A 20,877-nucleotide genomic window follows, 5' to 3' on the forward strand; every position below is an offset into this window, starting at 1 on the left:
TTATGCTTATGGCCTGGTATCTTTGTAAGTTCCTACCCCAAATAAATATCCTTTATAAAAACCAACCAATTTCTGGTATTTTGCATCAGCACCCCTTTGGCTGACTAATACAGAGACATAAGGTAGTTTAATGATTGCCTAGGGTTGTAGGAGACTGGAGGAAAATGGGGAGTGACTGCTAAGAGGCACAATGTTTCTTTTTAGGATGATGAAAGTGTTCTTAAACAGTGGTAATGGTTGCATAACTTTGAATATACTAAAAATCACTGAATTGTACACAGGAAATGGCTGAGATAGTATGTGACATATTTCAATAAAGCTGTCACATTAAAAAAATTTAGCAGTGGGGAGGCTGGCCTGTACAAGTATAAAATGGCCTCTGAGTCATCTTGCTTGCCATTCAGAAAAACTTGGGACTTCTGATTTGCCCTAAACAAATTTGTCTTCCCAGGGAACCAGTGAACCTCAGCTGATATGATGCCTGGAAGGCAGCATAAGTTTAAAAATTACACTCCTCAATGGATAGCACGAAGAAGGCAAATGTTAGTGATTATTAATACAGATGATGACAATTAAGCAATCAACCCAGGGCACTGCAAGTTCCTCAGAGGAAGGGCATATAAGATTAAGAATAAATAAAAAAAAATAAATATAATCCATATAATAAGTATTTCATATCCCTAGTTCAAATATACCATTTTGGCATAGGCTAGCTGGGAACTCAACAAAATTCACCTTTTTGGGGAGCAGATATAACTTAAGTGGTTGAGCTCCTGCTTTCCATGTATGAGGTCCTGGGTTCAAACTCTGGTACCTCCTAAAAAAAACAACACCTTTTCCTTTCAGTTTTTGTGTTTTTTTTTTTTTTTTAGTTAAGACAAAACAAAACAAAAATTGGGATAATAATGACTACTTCCAGAAAGGTGAAGTTCTTCACACACTAACTCAGAGAAGGTATGGAAAGACCTACTGTAAGTGAGCCTGCTGGTCTCTCTGTCAGTGCCATGCAGTTCCCGGGCTTATGGCCCGGCAGCACTGCCTTGTGTGTCTGCTTGTGAGTCTACTACCCCTGATTGAGGGAAGGCCCCTGGAACCTGGCCAGGCAGTTGCGCACTTACTTGACAAGTCTTAGTGTGTCCTTTCGGATGTTGATCAGGCTTCTCAGGGTCTTCACTGGTTCTTGGGGAGGTGGGGCAGCATAAGGAAACTGTGTCAGAAACAAAGTAGAAGGCAGTGTGTTGAGACTGGTAATTTTGTCCCACGCTGGTATGATGCTTTATTGTTGACAAAGAACAGTCTTGCCAGGTGAGGTGGGAAGGCATCATGCTCCTAATTAAATGAGGAAACTGAGACTCCAATATATTAAATGAACTTGCTCAAGGTCCCAGCTAGTGTTAGAACTGGGATTTGATTTAGTATCAAAAGAGCTAGATTTATCTTCTCTTTCCATTATATGTAGCTTAGTTGGGCCACTGTTCAAAACTTGGATAACTAATCAAAACGCCTACTGAAGTTCCAAATACCAAACTGTGGTGGAGTTAATCACAAAAGGCTTTTCAATCTGACCTTAGATGACAAGAAGTCAGACCTGCAAGCCTTGTGCTTCAGGGGAACCACATGGCAGCTCAGGAATTTAGGAGTTGCAAAGAAAGAGAACCCCATCATGTGTACAGAGCTGAGGCTTATAAACAGTGAAAAACAAGTTTTCCCTGTGGCTGGTCATATAAAGCAGAGTACTTTAACATGTGAGCCAAGAGCTCTTTTGGGGGTCAAAAGATTTATGGTTATCTTCATTGTTTCCCTTACACACACTCTCTCTCCCCATTTAGACCTTTTGGTTTGGTGTTCTGAGTTGATACTAAGGAGATAAAGTCAGGGGAAACAGTAAATATTTAACTGTGAAGTGCTTTCAAAAGATTAAGGAATATTTAAAAGGTTCTCAATATTATTATTGTGTTATTTGGGCAATAAAAATTCTTGACAATTCACAGAAAACCTACTGGTCTTTGTAGCTTTGCAAAAACTGTGGCACTTCTAGCTATAATGCTAGTACTAAAAAAACAGAACATCCATGTTATTATCTAATTGTGTCATCACAGATTTTTGCTGAATGTGGTTTTTACTTGGGAAACATAATTTAACCTATGGTATGTATTCAGTATGATTGCTGCTAATTCACATGTATGAATGTGACCCTTAAGAAAATACATTTGAACTGCCTTAAAAAAAAAGTCAATCTAAATGATGTGCTTTAGATTATGTACTTTGTGGTTAGGATATAGTAATATTTTACTTTTTTATTGGTACATTAAACAGATATACTTTTTAAAATGACAGTTGCTTTTTCTAATTATAAAGCAATATTTGTTCAAGCAGAAAACTTGCAAAATACAAAAAAGTACAAAATCAGTCTCAATTTCACTACTCAGCAATACAAATATTAACACTACAGAATGTGTCCTTCCAGTTTTCTTTTTCTTGGTATCAATTTATCTACGTTTATATACTGTATTAAACTGTACAATTTTAAAGTCTCTTTTAGCAAGATACAGTAACTATTTTTTAAAGTCTATAATTCTGATAACATGACTGCCTACCATCTATCATAGAGATGACAACATACTTTAATCCATTTCATTTAATATTTTAAGTCCCTCCCTTCCTTCCAAACTTCCATATTTACTAAGTTCCTCCCTCCCTCCCTTCTCTCTTTCCCTCCTTGTTTCCCTCCCTTCTTTTCTTCCTCTGATATACATGTTGTGATGAATATCCTTATACCTACATTTCTGCATGTTTGCTTGCTTATTTCCTTAGGGCAAATTCCCAGAAGTGGAATTACTGGATCAAAGGGTAAGCACATTTTTAAGACCTTTAAATATATTTTGCCTAAACTGTTCTCCAGAAAGCTGACTCCAAGTTTGCTGTCCTTCTAGAAGTGTATTAGGAAGGAGGCTTTTATTTAGGAAAACTGAAATTCTAGTTCGGAATCCATCTGTGGCCTTTTCTCAACCCCCATGCCCCCCAACCCCACTTTCCTAGGCTGTCATACTAAAGAAATTTAAACCAAATTTTTTAAAAAGCTTAAGCAAAAGTAATTAGGCAGGGAAATCTGACACAAATGCTAGTCTATCCTAAAGCCAAAATAAATGACTTTGGGATTAAAATTTTTTTTCTTGGAGTAGTGAAATTATTCATTTTCATTTGCACAGAGACTTGGGGGTTATCCATAATTCCTACCTGAGTTTAAAAAAAGAAAGAAGGAAAAGAAAAAGATAAATTCTTTCTCTCACTCTTCACCCTTCTTCCTTCACTATCCCTCCCTCAAAAAAAAAGAAAATCAAACGGAAAGGAAAAAAAAAAACAGCTCTCTTATTCTCTATTTTGGATCTCATATTTGATAACTTTATGGCACTAAAGCACAAGTTACTCAGCTCTCAAGGAAAATTATCAATGGGATCAATTGTTTCTATAAAAACCACATTTTATAGTACAGTAAATTTGCTTTTACACTTTAGGCCCTCTAAAATAATAAAAAACAAAATAACTGAAAATCTGTTCAGGAAAGCCTAATCTTGTTTGTGGGTTCCTACCTATTAAAGTTTCTTTGTTGGTGGCATTTCATTTATCCATTCAGAGTGTACATGCAATGCTCAGTGCTAGGTATAAATAGGAGAGATATAGGTATAAATAGGAGGGATTTTAAATGGAAGAGATAAGGTCCCGCTCTTTCTGGAACCTGCATTCTGAGGCAGATGAGATAGTTACATAAATAATATTAGAGACAGAGAAATTCCACAAAAGAAGCAAAAGTAAAGAAAGTGATCACTTCTGCCTGAGGTAATCTAGAAAGTTTCATGGAGGAAGTGGCATTTGCTCTGGGATCTTGGAGAAGAAATGGAATTTGTAAACACAGAGATGATAGGGAAGATAAAAGGAACAGTAGGAACAGACAAATAGAAAAAATTATTTCTGTGTCCTCAGAGCCATCTCCTACTTCCTCTCTGCAACAGTTTAGCTCACTATTACTCTCTAAACTAGGTTTCTTATTGATCTTATTATGATTTATTGAGTGCGTACTATGTGTCAGGTACCATGCTAGACTCTTTACATACAATATCTTATTTAATCCTTGAAACAATCCTGTGAGATAGATATGGTTGTTCCCATTTTGCAAATAAGGAAGTCGAAGTAATAAGAGGTTCAATAATTTGCCCAAAGTCCCACAGGTATTACGAATAGAGTTGAGGTTTGAACATATTCTACTCCATCTGCACTGTGATGCTCCTGAACATAGCTTCTTAGTCTGGAGATGACGTTTCTAAGGATTAGAGTGCTGACTATTAAAAGACCTGAAAATACAAACCCGTATCTTTGCTCATTTTTTTTTTCTACCTGGTTGCGTCGTCTTTTTGGTGCATTGCTTCGCATTGTGCTGGGGCCTGCGCTTCTCCATGCCATGCTGGGGCCTGTGCCTCGCCACGCAGATCTGGGACGTCATTTTTTTTTTTACCAGGAGGTCCCGGGGATTGAACCCAGGTCTTCCATATCGTAAAAAGGAGCTCAACTGCTTAAGCCACAGCCTCTTCCCTCATTCTTTTCTCATTACAGTACTTATAAAGACATTGATGAATTTTCTTGCTTATCTATAATATCTTTCTAATACACTGAAACTATGGAACAGGCACCATTACTGAGTTATAATTAAGGCAAAAGAAGAATCTTATTTCAGTTTAAAACCAAAGATTTCACCCATATGCTAAAAGACAAGTGTGAACCCAAAAACAAAGTAATGTCTTCTTGGAAGATGAAGCTCAGACAAGATTAATGCCCAAGTGCTTTTATTAAGTAATCCTGTACCCAGGCCACTCTTCACAGAACTGTTTTCTCAGTTCACAGACACAGATTTTCTACTCCCCTTCTGTCATTTTCTCTGCCTTAAGTACACTGAGTTAGGGAGTAAGTGGTGACAAGGAAGACTAGATGAAGTCTTTTCTCTTCAGTGCAAGTGACTTGGCACAACCAGGCCAATAAATTGGGAGAAGTAACTTTTTCTATCTTGTACATGACATGCCACCAGGCCCACAGATAGAAGAAGACTGACAGGCCTTCTGCAAGGTGTACCTTGACTTCATTCATCAAGCTCAGTATGGCCTTATGGAATTGGAATGCCTTCCTTTTTCCCAGGCATTATTCTGCAGCTACCTAAATGCAGCTTCTGGAATTCTATTCCATTTTACATAGTGAAGACAGGTTTTAGGTAAAGATTAATGGACAAAGAATGAAATTTGGTCTGCTCAGAGACTTATGGACCAAATCTTATGGGTCAGTGCCTTTACAACTCAGAAATAAGGCTCAGGTCTCCCCAATCTATTCACCTCAACAGAAAATGCTTCAAAGAAAGTTCTCTAATGGGGTAAAATTTGGGTAGCTTGCAATTACAATTTGCCAGTCCCCAAGAGAAAGTAAGGCATTATGCTAGGTTCTTTAGATATATTCTCATTTAATATTCTTAACACTAACAGATGTGTCTGCCACTCCCACTAGATTGTAAGTTTCTTGAGGACAGTCTGGTATAAGGGAGGAGCTTAAAAATATGTTGGTTGACTGAATAAATGAAGAAAGTTGGTATTTTTTGCAGATACAGAAACTGAAACTCAAAAGATTCATATAATTATTCAAGGTCCCAGAGCTGATGAGTAGCCAAACCAGGATTTGAGCCCATGGATATCTGAATCCAAAAGCCATGCTCTTTCTGTTATAGTTGCCTCGGCTACTGCAGGGCAAGTCTACAGGCTGTTTTGATCCTAGGAGTGTTCTAGGAATCTTAGCAGAGTATAGGTAATCTGAAAGTTATGTGATCACTGAAAACCGTACTGAACCCTGTTCAGGATCTGAAAGCTAGTGAAAACTGGATTATAACCCTGTGCTTAGGCAGTGGTACATACAAAAGCACACGTAAAGCCACACTCCTTAAATTTTAACAGAAGGACCTAATATCTTCTCAGAGAAAAACTTTCTTAAAGCACCACATGGCAAAATCCTTTTGTCTGTAAGATCTAACAGCAACTGCAAAAGACACAAATGTACATTTAGGGTATGATGATATCAGGGAAAAACAGCAAGTAACCAAAGAAGCAGTGGATATGTCAGCATTTGGCACCTTCTGCCTCAAAGACATGCTGTTACATGTTTCTAAAGCACAGTGATTTTCAAGAACAAAGACATTTTACCCATTTATTTAGCACTCTCATTGAATACCTACTATGTGCTAGTGATAAGGATACTATGCTAGGCTTGGGATACAATGATGAACCAAGCAAACCTCTCAGTTTCACCTGCAAAGGGGCCCAGAATCTTGAAAGGGCTTGCATGTTTGGGTACAGCACCCTCCCAGGACTGACCTGTTTGTATCTATATTGAAATAAGCCCGATTCTCAGAATAATTTAAATCCCAAACACCACAAGTCCAGGGTGGGAATAAAGTACCAGTTCAGCCAGATGAACTTCAATGGGCCCCAAAGGTTTGCCGATCAAGTCTCTGTATATAAAAAGCAAGCTCTTTAGCCTTTTATTCCGGTGTTCATCATTTCCTTTTACCCCAAAGTGCCACCTGATGACCAAATGTGGAACTGCCAGATTAATTCTAGTCTGAATGGAAGTATATGTGTGTGTGTGTACATATATGTATGCATATATGTGTGTGTTTATATATATATATATATATGAATGGAAATGATAGAAGTGATATACATATACGTATGTCTGTATATATCCTAGATTTTTTTTAACATTCTCATTTCAAATATTTTGTTAAACTAACCCACGCCGACACTCACATTTTTGTTACAGAAAATATGGTTCAGTGCATATGAGATAACAGAAGATCTTACTCCAATTGTAAACTACTGAGCAATTCCAAGTAGTCTATAAAAGGTACTAATATTCATTCAGAAAAATAAATAACACCAATAAAAATACTTTAGAAAAGTAAATAATTCGCTATCACTTGCTATTAGATTGAGGCCCAATCATAAACATATAGCATAGATAAGTAGATACTGACCTTGTCAACTCTAAGGTAAAGTATTGGCATGGCTACTTCTATTGGTTAGTGTATATATAGGCATGTATTTTCTCTTTTCAAACTACTTCATGTTAATCATCACGCTCTAGATTTTCTTCAGTTAATATATAAACCAAGACCTATCTTGGCAGATAGGCTGGCACTATTAAATATAGGTAATAATTTGAGAAACTCTAGAAATAATTAAAGGTGTCAAGATGAAGCACTAAGAAAGTACAAGAAATTTGCTTATGACCATGCAAAGAGGCAGTAACAAAGTCTGCATCCAATTCCTGTCCTCTACTTGCCAGTTATCTCTAAGTCACTTATTCTCAAATTTCAGATCCACAGGCCTTGCCTCTGCTATTCAGATTAATCTGGTCTGGGGCAGGGTCTAGGAATCTACTTTGATAATAAACACCCCAAGCGATTCTGATGCAGAATCAGAGCCCACACTGATTCTGAGAGAAAAAAATGCCTCATCACACACTAAAATATATTTATATAAAATCCCTTTTATCAGATTAAAAAATCTTTGTAATGCATCTATTTTGAAGAAATTCAATCATAACAGAGATAGAGAAGGTAAAGTAAAAGATGTCTATAACTTTTACTCCTCCCATAACCAGTTTTTATAAGCATATAACATATAGATTTTCAAATTTACTTACTAAAATATTTTTGCAAAAGTGGCAACTATGTATATTGTTTTGCATTTTGCTTTTTTCACTTAATGATACATCTTTCTGATGAGCTCAACCCTCATCATTTTTTTCTTTTGAAATAATTTTAGACTTACATAAAAGTTGCAAAAAAAAGAGTACAGAGAGTTTCCATATACTCTTACCTCAGTGACTATTAATGTTAGCAATGTTGGCATCTTATATAAATACAAAACAATTATTGAAACCAGGAAATTAATATTGATTAGTACTATTAGCTAATCTACAGACCTTATTTGGTTTTCCTACTAATGTCTTTTTTTTTTTACACTGTCTTTTTAACAGCCCAGGATCTGTAACAGGATCCTACATTTCATGTTTTTTCAACTTTGTAGAATAAACATTTTCAAACATACAGAAAAGTTGAAAGAATTTTACAGTGATTACTCAGAACACAAAAAGATTCTAGTATTAACAATGTACTAATACTTGTTTCATCACATATCTATTCAGTCTATCTCTTTAAGATTCATTTCAAAGTAATATGCAAACATCATTACACTAGTGAAAGCAATACGAAATATTAAAAGCCCTTTACCTTTCTGAGGTGGTCCTTTCCAAGATGTTTAATAAATTTACACACTGTATCAGTTGCCATTTCTTTTTACAGTCCTCTCCAATCAGGGCTAATTCCTCAGCTTTGTTATCTTTTATGACCTTGAAACTTTGAAGAGTCCTGGTCAGATATTTTGTTGAATGTCTCTCAGTTCAGGTTTGCCTGTTGTATTTTCGTGATTAGGCTGAGGTGATGCTTTTTGGCAAGAATCCCATAGAAATGATGCTCTGCTCTTCTCATTTCATCACACTGAGAGTGACTGACTTGATGATGCTATGACCTGTTACCAGGGATGTTTACTTGATCACTTAGTTAAGATGGTGAGCGCCAGCCTTCTCTACTGAACACCATTTTGTATTTGCTAATTAATAGGTATCTTATGGAGAGAAACTTGGACACTATGCCAATATCTTGTTTTTCATGATATTTTCACCAACTAATTTTAACATCTAGAGATGACTCTTGCCTATAACATAATTGCTAGATGTTTACCTACTGGGGATTTTCCATTTCCATCATTCCTTCTCCATTTATTAATTGGAATTCTACTGTAAGGAAGAGCTGTCCCTTCTCTCTCATTTATTATGCAGTTATTTATATTGATACAGATTCATTTAATCTATTTGTTTTATGGGTTACAATCCATTACTATCATTACTGATTTTATCACATAAATATCATTATTGCTCAAGGACTCCCAGGTTTGGCCCTTGGAAGCTCCTTCCAGTTGGCCCCTGGGTCCTTTCCAACATGCCCCCATCATTTTTTCAACACTCCCTTACTTTTTGGCAGCACAACATATTCCAAGTTCATCTTACAGTTTCCAAGTCCTTAGCCCTGGAATCAACCATGTCTCAAAGGAGACCTGGCTCCTTTTTAGAGAAGCCTGCCTCATATCATAATTTATTAAGTGGTCTCTGATGAGCACTAAGTCTGTTTCCAGGTTTTCCTATTACAAATGATGTCGTGAACATTCCTTGAAAGGAATCTTAAAAGGAAAAAAGGCAAGAGGCAGAAGGAAAACAAATGCAACATTCATTAATACTATTTTTACCAGGGAGAAAACCCAAAACACCAAAATTCTGCTTCTGACAAGAGAAGCCATTTTAGATAATTATAATTAAAATAGAAATGTATTTATTTTACACATTGAGCAGACATTAATATTTGTGCCAATGAATCAAATAACAGTTACAATGGAAACCAACATCTGCAGTCATTTGAATAATTTATGGTGCTACATAAACACATATAGTTTTTAGGGCTTTTATCTTTAAATTCTGGTTCATTTTGATTTAATGCCTAGTTATTTTCTCCGCTTTCTCTGTTTTCCCTCTTCTCAGATATGCAGTGTCCAAGACTTACCAATGGGTATTTTTAGACCAGTGATGCTTTAGAACATTTTCTTAGATCAGCATCAGGGGAGCACAGTTTAGTCTCTGCCTGACTACTGTAAAATGAATACAAATGTGCCTATTTAATCAGCTGTAGCCCTTCAAGATGCTGAATTGTGCCACTGCAGACCAGAACTTCAATGATCTATCTATCTATATTTTTAAAGATTTATTTTTATTTTATTTCTCTCCCCACCCCAGTTGTCTGTTCTCTGTGTCTATTTGCTGCGTGTTCTTCTTTGTCTGCTTCTATTGTTGTCAGCGGCACCGGGAATTTCTATTTCTTTTCGTTGTGTCATCTTGTTGTGTCAGCTCTCTGTGTGTGCGGCGCCATTCCTGGGCAGGCTGAACTTTTGTGCTTTGCGGCTCTCCTTACAGAGCGCACTCCTTGCGCGTGGGGCTCCCCCACACTGGGGACACCCTGCATGGCACGGCACTCCTTGCGCGCATCAGTACTGCGTGTGAGCTAGCTCCACACGGGTCAAGGAGGCCCAGGGGTTTGAACCACGGACCTCCCATGTGGTAGGCGGACGCCCTAACCACTGGGCCAATGATCTATATTAACAGCAGTAAAGCTCTTTTCCACTAATTCTCCAGACAATCCTCCTGGGAAGTCAGTCAATCAGCCAATGTTTAAAAGACCAGTAATAGACAAAGCCTCAGGAGGCAAGACATTCTTTTCACTTAAAATTATCTTTCACTTAAAAGATATGAGGGAAACATCGAGAGGTGTCATTAGATGACCTTAAACACAAAAATGCTTTGTATTCAGGTTTAGTTACCAAAGAAATCGATCCAAGAAAGCAGTCCATTTATAGTCTGTTTACTCCTCTGCTAGCTCTCCTGGCAGAGGAGCACACGGGACAAATGACATGGCTACACAGCATCACATCTAATAGTGACCCTTTTCAAAACACTTAAACCTTAACATGCCCAATTAATCAAGCCCCTCCGTTCACCACTGTCAACACTGTGAAAAGCCCACCTCAAAGTAAAGCACATCATAAAATCGCACAGATCTTGGGTAATGACGTGGGCAGACCCATTTTCTCCCGCTCCCTCCCTTATGATTTATTTTCGACTCCTATTGATTGGAAGGACTGAGACCAGGCAACGAGTTCAGTTCCACTCTGATATCAAACACACTGACATGGCTGTGTGTGCTGCTTAGGTGACAAACAGTACCTTCTCTACTTCTGGGTCCCACTTACATGAAGTCCTTGTCAAGACACAGATCCCTCCCTGCAGGATGGAACACTCTATCCAATCATACTGTGCTTCCTAAAATAACTTCCTGAAGATGAGCTATTTTTGAATGCAAAGGAATTTGCCTACCACCAGCTAATTTTAAGGAAAATTAAAAGAGAAAAATAAGAGCTTTTAGTAAGGCAGACTCAGTAATCTTTTCCTTCCAGCAAGTTGGGAAATAATGGCTAATGGTCAGAGAAACTTCTTTCAGACAAGCAGCCCATTCTAGATGCCTGATTTTCTTCATCTGGTCAGGAGAGTCATAAGCCAGCTCAGAAATAAGAATCCACTTTTTAGCAAGAGATTTTGAGAAGCCTGAACTGTCTGCAAAGAGTATGCTCACAGAGGCAAGCTCCAATATCAGTAGAAATAGGTATTTTGAAATATACAACTTTTTCCCCCCAAAGAAACATCTGAATGTTCTAATGCCAAAAAGTATTAGTTTTCTGATCATTTTAAAACAGAGGTATTTTTAATAGGCTGGTTAACAAGAAAGGCAAGAGGATCAAAAAGCTTCCCCATTCCATATTTCAAAAACAAAACACTGGAAGCTGGTCTTCAAGTTGAAAAACTCCCAGCAGTCCTTGTATGTCCCCACTAAAACATAGTGACTCTAAAACCACCTACCTAAGATCCAAGATTAATGACAAGAGTTGTCAAGTCTCCTTCTCTAATATTCCTGGAAGGAAAATAAGCACTGAGCTCTATTTGGCTATAAATCTCCACTCTGGCTTGAGAGAAAGAGTAATTATATTAAGTACAGAAATAGTTACATTTATATGCTAATCAAATACAGAATTCTAAGCCCTGGAAAGTCTGGTTACTTTGAGCTTGGCTGTATATTTGCAGATACGGCCCGAGGAAGAAAGCCATTACTGAATCAGTAAACCTAAAGAGATTTTATTTTCTTTATGTAATCATGAGATATGGAAACCCCATATAATCAGAACGAAGTAGTATTAAATTAAACGTATAGCATATGACTGATCACTTCAGTTTCTAAGTTAGTAATATTAGGATCTGTGGAAATCCTGATGGAAAATCTATTTTGCAGTTAATTTCATGGATTAAGTTTGCTCCATTTTGCCCTCTAAGCTTCCAAAAGTTTTGAAAGCTCTGCTTATTCTTCCATCAGTCCTCAATAGCAGTGAGTAGTCAAGGTTATATAAACCTATTTCCTTTGACATATATGAAAGTGTAAGCACACTTAAATACTGTATATGGTGAAATTCAGTGGCTAGAACTATATTATGTTCTAGATGGCGAACCTCAGAACCAAAGCACAAATATCCACCATATAACAAGTTCAGAGTCTAGCTCCAAGGTTGACTTATGTCACTGGCTTCTCCCTCCTCCTGTGTTCCCTCCCTGTCCTTCCATGGGTTCCTGCCCACGGTGGTTGCATCTCTCCATGTCCTTCACCCATCATCTCTCAGTCCATACCTGTCAGTTCCCACTCTTCGAACCCCAGAGTCACATCCTTCAACATCTCAACCTTCACTATTCTCAGCAACCCCTTTTCTTATAGCTCTTCCTATTTTCACTCATTTCCTGCAAGCTGTTAAGCCCCTGATCATCTTTCAGGGCTGGTCAGAGATGAATCCAGTTCATCAAAAATAAAAAGCATTAACATAAGCTTTCTGATGCTAACAATAGCCAAGTTCCAATTTTAAATGAGGTACAGAGCAAAGATGGTCCAGAGGGTCCAAATTCCCCAAGAAGCAATAAATAGTACTATTGTGTAATATATTGTAAGTCTGGTTTCTGGGTTTATAATTCCAGGCCTGTCCATTAACACAAAGATTCTTTAAACACTAGTTAATAATCTGTCAAGAAAGCACAGTCCCATAATTCAGTGGGAAGTCAAAAGTTCAGCAACTGCCTTCTAATGAATAAATTATGGGAAGTCAAAGAGAGACTTTATAATCGATAATCCTGGCCCATGTCACCTTACATGATGGTCGAGGTTAATATCACCAGTAATAAATCATGCTGGTAATAACTCCTGACATGATGCAATGAAAAGGACCCTCTGTGGTATTCTTCCCCAAAATTCATACCCCCAGTCTAAGTACAAAAATCATCAAACTTAAATTGAGACACCTTCTAGAAACTACTTAACCAGTATAACTCAAAGTTGTCAAGATCATGAAAAACAAGGAAAAATTGAGAAACTGTAACAAATTGGAGAAGAAGGAGACCTGACGACAACTAAGTACCATCTGGGATCCTGGACTGGCACCTGGAACAGACAAAGGACATTAGTGGAAAAACTGGTGAAATCCTAATAAAGACTGTATTTAACAGTAATGTGCCAATGCTTTTTCTTAGTTTTGATAAATATACCATGGTTATGTAAGGTGTTAACACTAGTTGCTGAGTGAAGGGCATATGGGAATTCTTTACTATCTTTTCAATTCTTCTGTAAGTCTGCAATTAAATTTTTTTTTAAAGTCCAGCAAGAGAAATGCTGAGATGAAATGGAAACAGCACAGGATCTAGAAGCCTTCATTTCCTCATCAGTAAAATATACTTAATAATAGCTACCTCACAATTTATGAGTTTAAAGGTTGTATTAAGCAAGGTCTAGTCAGGAGAACAGAAACCACATTGGTTATTTTAATAGAGAGAATATAAGGAATTTTTAAACAGGTATTGGACAAATGAAAAACGAAAAGAGGACAATGAGCTGACAGAGAGTAATGGCAGTTAGCAGCTATCACCCCTAGCATCCAGCAAACAAAGGAGAGGCTGGGGCTATCAGATCCTAGAGGCTTGTAGGAAGGGCCCTGTGAAGCTGGGACTCAGACTTTTGAGAAAATGGGTCTTCTTCAGCTGGTCCTGGGTTTATAGGGGAAAAAAAAAAAAGCTGAGAACTGGCACCAGCAGCAATGCATTTGCTAAGATGCTGGAAGGAACAGCTCCAGACAGGAAGCAGCAAGCCCTTCCTCTTCTAAAGGCGCAGAGCCCTCCAGTGCCCCCCATTGGCAGAGTGTGGCCCAGAAATCCTGGACAAAGAAGAAATGTGGCCCCAGCAACACTAAGCAGAGTGTAGAGGATGGTTTGGGCTAGAAGACAACTTAACTGCCCAAAGGAGAAATGACTTTGTAAACTGTAAATGCTTCCCATGGTATTTATCATTATTCTTCTATTAAGTGCCTAGGCTGTTTTCTCCGTTATAAAAAATAATTTTATGATATGAATTTGCTGAGTATATAAATCTCCAATGTTACCAGCATTTAAAATTTTAATAAATGGAAAAAATACTTATTAGTACTACATTCTATTCTATAATTATAGCAACCGTTACCACAAAGTTCATTTATCAGGGCTGCCTTCTAAAGATAAAGTGTATGTCCAATTAATTTTTCTAGTAATCAGGGCTACTACTTTACCTGCTTGGCCTGGCAAAAGCATTTTAAAGAGATGCTAACTAACGAGTGATCAAGGTTAACATCACCAGTAATAAATCGTGTTGATATTATGTACCCCCAACAGGATGTGATAAAAAGGGCACTTACCCCTGTAAGTGTTCCCAAAATCTGTAACCCCAATCTAATCACAATACTACTCAGACAAACGCAAATTGAGGGAACTTCTACAAGTCTGTGTACAGCTTACGGATGCTATTTATTAATATATGCAAAAAACTGTTAAGGTATGTGACCCAGAAGCCTCTGTGGCTTTTATAGGCTTTTGCAGAATATTTTGTTACAATTTAAGGTCACTATGTATCTCTTTAAAAGTTAAAACAGTTAACCAAAGTCTTCTTTGAAATGCAACACCAATTAAATACAGTTTCCTGTAAAATGGGGTATAGAACAATGACAACAGGAAGCAGAGGTAAGAGTGTGCATACTTGGTTTCAGTATGTTTCAAAGAAATTTCGAGGAAATTCCCACGACACAGATGCTTTATAGTTTCACTGCTTACTACCACAGCAGTTCTTTATGCTCTGGTTTGTTAAGCAAAAGAGTTTTAAACAGTAACCCAAAAGTTCAAGTGTTTAGGGGCACATTTTGAGTCAGGAAAATTCATGGAGTAATGATCCTTCCTCTGAGCTTCTATATCGATCATTTAATCATTTCCCCTTTGTGTCTATCTTCTCTGAGAGATTAATCATTTCCCCTTTGTGTCTGATCTTCTCTGAGAGATTATAAGCTTAAGGGTAAAATCTATGTTATCATCCCAAGTGCTTAGATCAGCATACAGAGAAGACAGAAATAGATATCTGCAGAATAAATCTGTGAATAAGAGTTCAGAAAAGTATAGAGTATGCCCAGGGAAACTCGCCAGATTTTGGATAGTTGCCCCTTAAGCAAATGGTGGACTGGCACGATTAATGCTCACAAACAACTGGAAAACACAAACCACATGTCCTTTTTTCAAAAAAATTTTTATTAGAGAAGTTGTGGGTTTACAGAACAATCATGCATAAAACATAGGATTCCCTTATACCACTCCACCACCAAAACCTTGCACTGGTGTGGAACATTTGTTACAGGTGATGACAATACTTTAAAAAAAATAATTGTAATTTATTAAAAATAGTAGTAGCCAGCATTTACTGAGAGAGTCTATGATCTAGGCACTGTGTGAAACAATTTACATGGATTACTTCATTTAAAATCCCACTACACAGACCTGTGAAATATGCCCCATTATTTAAAAAATGTTTGTAATAAGACAAGTTGTAGGTTTACAGACAAATCATGTAAAAAATATAGTGCTCCCATATATACCCCTATTGTTGACACTTTGCATTAGTATGGTACTTTTGTTACAGTTGATGAAAGAATACTAAAACTGTACTATTAACTATAGTCCATAGTTTATATTAGGTGTATTTTCCCCATATACCACCCTATTATTAATACCTTGTATTAGTGTCATCCATTTGGTATAATTCATGAATGAACATTCTTATACTTGTACTATTAACTATAGGCTATCATCTACAAAAGGGTATACTGTGTTATACAGATCTATGTTTTATCTTTTAATTTTTATTCTAGTAACATGTGCCCTAAAACTTCCCCTTTTAACCACATTCACGTATATAATTCAGTGCTGTTAATTACACTCACAATAATGTGCTATCATCACCACCACCCATTTCCAAAACTTTACAATGAACCTAAATAGAAATTCTGCACAAATTAAGCATCAACATCCCATTCTTTACTCCTAATCCATCCCCTAGTAATCTACATTCTAGATTCTAACTATGAGTTTGCTTATTATAATAAGCTCATATCAGTGAGATCATACAATATTTATTCTTTTGTGCCTGGCTTATTTCACCCAACATAATGTCTTCAAGATTCATTCATGTTATCTCATGCATCAGGACTTCAATTCTTTTTATGGCTGAATAATATTCCACTGATGTATATACCACATTTTGTTTAGCCACTCATTGGTTGATGGAGACTTGGGTTGTTTCCATCTTTAGGTCTTCTTTGATTTATTTCAGCAAAGTGTTTTAATTTTCTATGTACAAGTCCTTTATATCCTTGATTAAATTTATTCCTAGATATTTGATTCTTCTAGTTGCTATTGTAAACGGATTTTTCCCCCTTGATTTCCTCCTTGGATTGTTCATTAATAGAGTATAGAAACATTACTGATTTTTACATGTTTATCTTGTACCCCACCATTTTGCTGTATTCCTCTATTGGCTCTAGTAGCTTTGTTGTACTTTTTGGGGGACTTTATATATATATATATATACACACACACACACACATAGGATCATGTCATCTGCAAATAGGAAGAGTTTCACTTATTCCTTTCCAGTTTGGATGTTTTTTATTTCTTTTTTTCTTGCCAAACTGCTCTGGCAATGTTCAATAACAGTGGGAACAGTGAGCATCCTTGTCTTGCTCCAAATCTTAGAGGGGAAGCTTTGAGTATTTCACCATGGAGTAGGATATGAGCTGTGAGGTTTTCATATATGCCCTTTATCATGTTGAGGAAGTTTCCTTCTATTCCTATTTCTCTAAGTGTTTTTATCAAGAAAGGATACCGGATTTTGCCTAATGCCTTTTCTGTGTCAATCTCCCCGGCTTCCTTTTGTGAATGTGGTACATTACGTTAATTGATTTTCCTATACTGTACCACTCTCCCATACTTGGGATAACACCCACTTGATCAAAGTGTACAATTAATTTGCAAGTATTTTGTTGAGGATTTTTGCATCTATATTCATAAGAGATATTGGTCTGTAAATCTCTTTTCTTATAGTATCTTTATTTGGCTTTGGTATGAGGGTGATGTTGGCTTCATAGAATGAGTTAAGTAGTGTTCCCTCCTCTTCCATTTTTTGGAAGAGTTTGAGCAGGATTAGTATTAATTCTTCTTGGAATAATTGGTAGAATTCACCTGTGAAGCCATCTGGTCCTGAGCATTTCTTTGTAGGGAGGTTTTTGATAACTGATTTAATTTCTTTACTTGTAATTGGTCTGTTGAAGTCCCCTATTTCTTCTAGAGTCAGTGTAGATTGTTCATGTGTTTCTAGGAATTTGTCCATTTCATCCAAGTTGTCTAATCTGTTGGCATACAGTTGTTCATAATATCTTCTTATGATCCTTTTTACTTCTTTGGAGTCAATAGTAATGTCCCAGTCTCATTTCTAATTTTATATATTTGCCTCTTCTCTCTCTTTTTCTTTGTCAGTTTAGCTAAGGGCTTGTCAATTTTACTGATCTTTTCAAAAAAGCAACTTTTGGTTTTATTACTTCTATTGTTTTTTAAATTCCCAAATTCATTTATTTCTGCTCTAATCTTCATTGTTTCTACCCTTCTGTTTACTTTGGGATTGGTTTACTGTTCTTTTTCTAGTTCCTCCCAGTGTGTAAATCTTTTATTTTAGCTTTTTTTTTTTTTTAAGATTTATTTATTTATCTCCCCCCTCACCACCTGTTTTATGCTCTCTGTGTCCATTCACTGTGTGTTCTTTTGTGTATGCTTGTCTTCTCTTTGGGTGGCACCAGGAAACGATCCTGGGACCTTCCAGAATGGGAGAGAGGTGCTCAGTCTCTTGCACCACCTCAGCTCCTGGTCTGCTGAATCTCTTATTGTCTCTCCTGTCTCTTTTTGTTGCATCATCTTGCTGTGCCAGCTCTCTGCTCGGGCCAGGTTGCCATGCAGGCCAGCACTCCTGCACGGGCCAGCTTTCCACTCAGGCCAGCTTCCCTTCATCAGGAGGCCCCAGGAATCGAACCCTGGGCCTCCCATATGGTAGATGGGAGCTCAATCACTTGAGCCACATCCATTTCCTCTTTACTCTTTTTTAATGTAAGCATTTAGGAAGAGAGGGAATGTAAATTTCCCTCTCAGCACGTTTGTGCTGCATCCCCCAAGTTTTAATATGTTGTGTTCTCATTTTCATTTGTCTCAAGTTATTTACTGATTTCCCTTGCAATTTCTTCCTTGACCCACTGACCATTTAAGAGCGTGTTACGTGTTATTTAACTTCCATGTATTTGTGGATTTTCCAGTTCTCCATCTGTTATTGATTTCCAGCTTCATTCCATTGTGTCAGAGAAGATGCTTAGTATAATTTCAATCTTTTAAAATTTATTGATACTTGTTTTTGACCCAATATGTGGTCTATCCTGGAGACTGATCCATGTGCACTTGAGAAGAATATATATCCTGCTGTTCTGGGGTGTAATGTTCTGTATATATCTGTTAGATCTAGTTCACTTATCATGTTTTTCAAGTTCTCTGTTTCCTTATTGCTCTTCTGTCTAGATGTTCTAGCCATTGATAAGAGTGGTGTACTGAAGTTTCCAACTATTATTTCAGAGGTGTCTATTTCTCCCTTCGGTTTTGCCAGTGTTAGCCTCATGTATTTTGGGGCACCATGCTTAGGTGCATAAATATTTATGATTGTTATTTCTTCTTGGTGGATTACCCCTTTTATTAATATATAACGTCCTTCTTTGTCTCTTATACCAGCTTTGACTTAAAATCTTTTTTTTAATTTCTCTTCCCGTCCCCCACCTTCCTCCCCCTTCATTGTCTGCTATGTCCATTTGCTGTGTGTTCTTACGTGTCTGTTGTATTCTCATTAGGTGGCTCTGGGAACCCATCCTGGGACCTTCTGGAGTGGGAGAGAGGTGATCATTCTCTTGCTCCACCTCAGCTCCCTAGTTTGCTGTGTCTCATATTGTCTCTTCCCTGGGTCTCTTTTTTTTTGTTGTTGTTGTTGCGTCATCTTGCTGCATCACCTCTCCATGTAAGTGGCTCCACTCCTGGGAGGTCTGCCCTCCTGTGCAGGGCTGCACTCCTTGTGTGGGGGCCACTCCTTGCACAGGGTGCACCCCTGTGTGGGGCGACACTCCTTGTGCACAGCAGCACTCCACATGAGCCCGCTTGCCACACAGGCCAGGAGGCCCTGGGTATCGAACTCTGGACATCCTGTATTATAGGCAGAAGCTCTATCCATTGAGCCATATCTGCTTCCCTTAAAGTCTATTTTGTATGGTATTAGTATAGCTTCCCCAGCTCTTTTTTTTTTTTTTTTTTTTACTTTTTAAAATTGTCTTTTCTCTCAAAGATAAAAAGATCACACAACATTCTTTCAGTTTCAACCTATTTATGTCTTTGGGTCTAAGGTGAGTCTCTTGTAAATAACATATAGTTGGATCATGCCTTTTAAAATCCATTCTGCCCATCTGTGTCTTTTGATGGGAGAGTTAATCCACTAGCATTCAGTGTTATTACTTTAAAGGCAATATTTACTTCAGACATTTTGTCCTTTGGTTTTTATAGGTCACATCTTTTTTTATCTCTTTTCCTTTATTGCAACCTCCTTTTCTGTATAATTGATCTTTTGTGATATATCTGTCTGATTCCTTCCTTATTTCTGTTTCTGTACATTTTAAAAATATTTTCTTTGTGGCTACCCTGAGGTTTGTATTACACAACCTACATCTATACCTACTAATTTGAAAAGATACCAACTTAGTTTCAATAGCATACATATTCTCTATTCCATATCCCTGTTTCCCCTCTTTATGTTTTTACCCCACTTTACCACTTTATTTTGTACATCCATTATCAGGAAATATGCCTTTTTATTGTTCAATTGTATTTTGACTCATAGGAATTAAAGAGTGGAGTTGTATATTGTAGATACAGTATTATTGAGTTTTGCATTTACCCTTTTAGTTACCCTTACTGATGATCTTCATTTCTTTTCACTACTCCAAGCCATTCTCTCCTGTCTTTTCTTTTCAACCTTCAGAACTCCCTTTATTAATTCTTATAGGGCAGATGTTTTGTTGACAAACTCTCTCAGTTTCTGTTTATCTATGAATATTTTAAACTCTCCCTCATTTTTGCCAGATAAAGAATTTTTGGCTGGCAGTTGTTCTCTTTCAATACCTTAAATATATCATACCACTGCCTTCTCACCTCCAATGTTTCTGATGAGAAATCAGCCCTTAGTCTTTTTGAGGGTCCCTTGAATGTGATGAATTGTTTTTCTCTTGCTGCTTCCAGAATTCTCTCTTTATCTTTGGAATTTGACATTGTGATTGGTATGTGTCTTAGAGTAGGACTATTAAGAATTATTCTGTTTGGAGTATGTTGCACTTCTTGGACATATATATTTAAGTCTTTCATTAGAGGAGACGGACTTTGGCCCAGTGGTTGGGGCGTCCGTCTACCATATGGGAGGTCCGCGGTTCAAACCCCGGGCCTCCTTGACCCGTGTGGAGCTGGCCATGCGCGGTGCTGATGCGCGCGGGGAGTGCCGTGCCACGCAGGGGTGACCCCCGCGTAGGGGAGCCCCACGCGCAAGGAGTGCGCCCGTGGGGAAGGCCGCCCAGCGTGAAAAGAGAGAGCAGCCTGCCCAGAAATGGCGCCGCCCACACTTCCCGT

General features: G+C 37.6%; 1 protein-coding gene across 5 annotated transcripts in view; it reads right to left on the reverse strand.

Annotated features, from left to right (window-relative positions):
• The window catches only part of RNF157 (ring finger protein 157), a 121,428-nt gene that overhangs the window by 28,644 nt on the left and 71,907 nt on the right, over nt 1-20,877 (reverse strand). For all 5 annotated transcript variants that reach the window (XM_058284774.2, XM_071210819.1, XM_071210820.1 and 2 more), the window contains one exon: nt 1,119-1,207. In XM_058284774.2, coding sequence (XP_058140757.1) covers nt 1,119-1,207 — 89 coding nt within the window. The remainder of the gene's footprint in view (nt 1-1,118; nt 1,208-20,877) is intronic.

Source organism: Dasypus novemcinctus, chromosome 21 (genome assembly GCF_030445035.2).
Source record: "Dasypus novemcinctus isolate mDasNov1 chromosome 21, mDasNov1.1.hap2, whole genome shotgun sequence".
Taxonomy (NCBI): domain Eukaryota; kingdom Metazoa; phylum Chordata; class Mammalia; order Cingulata; family Dasypodidae; genus Dasypus; species Dasypus novemcinctus.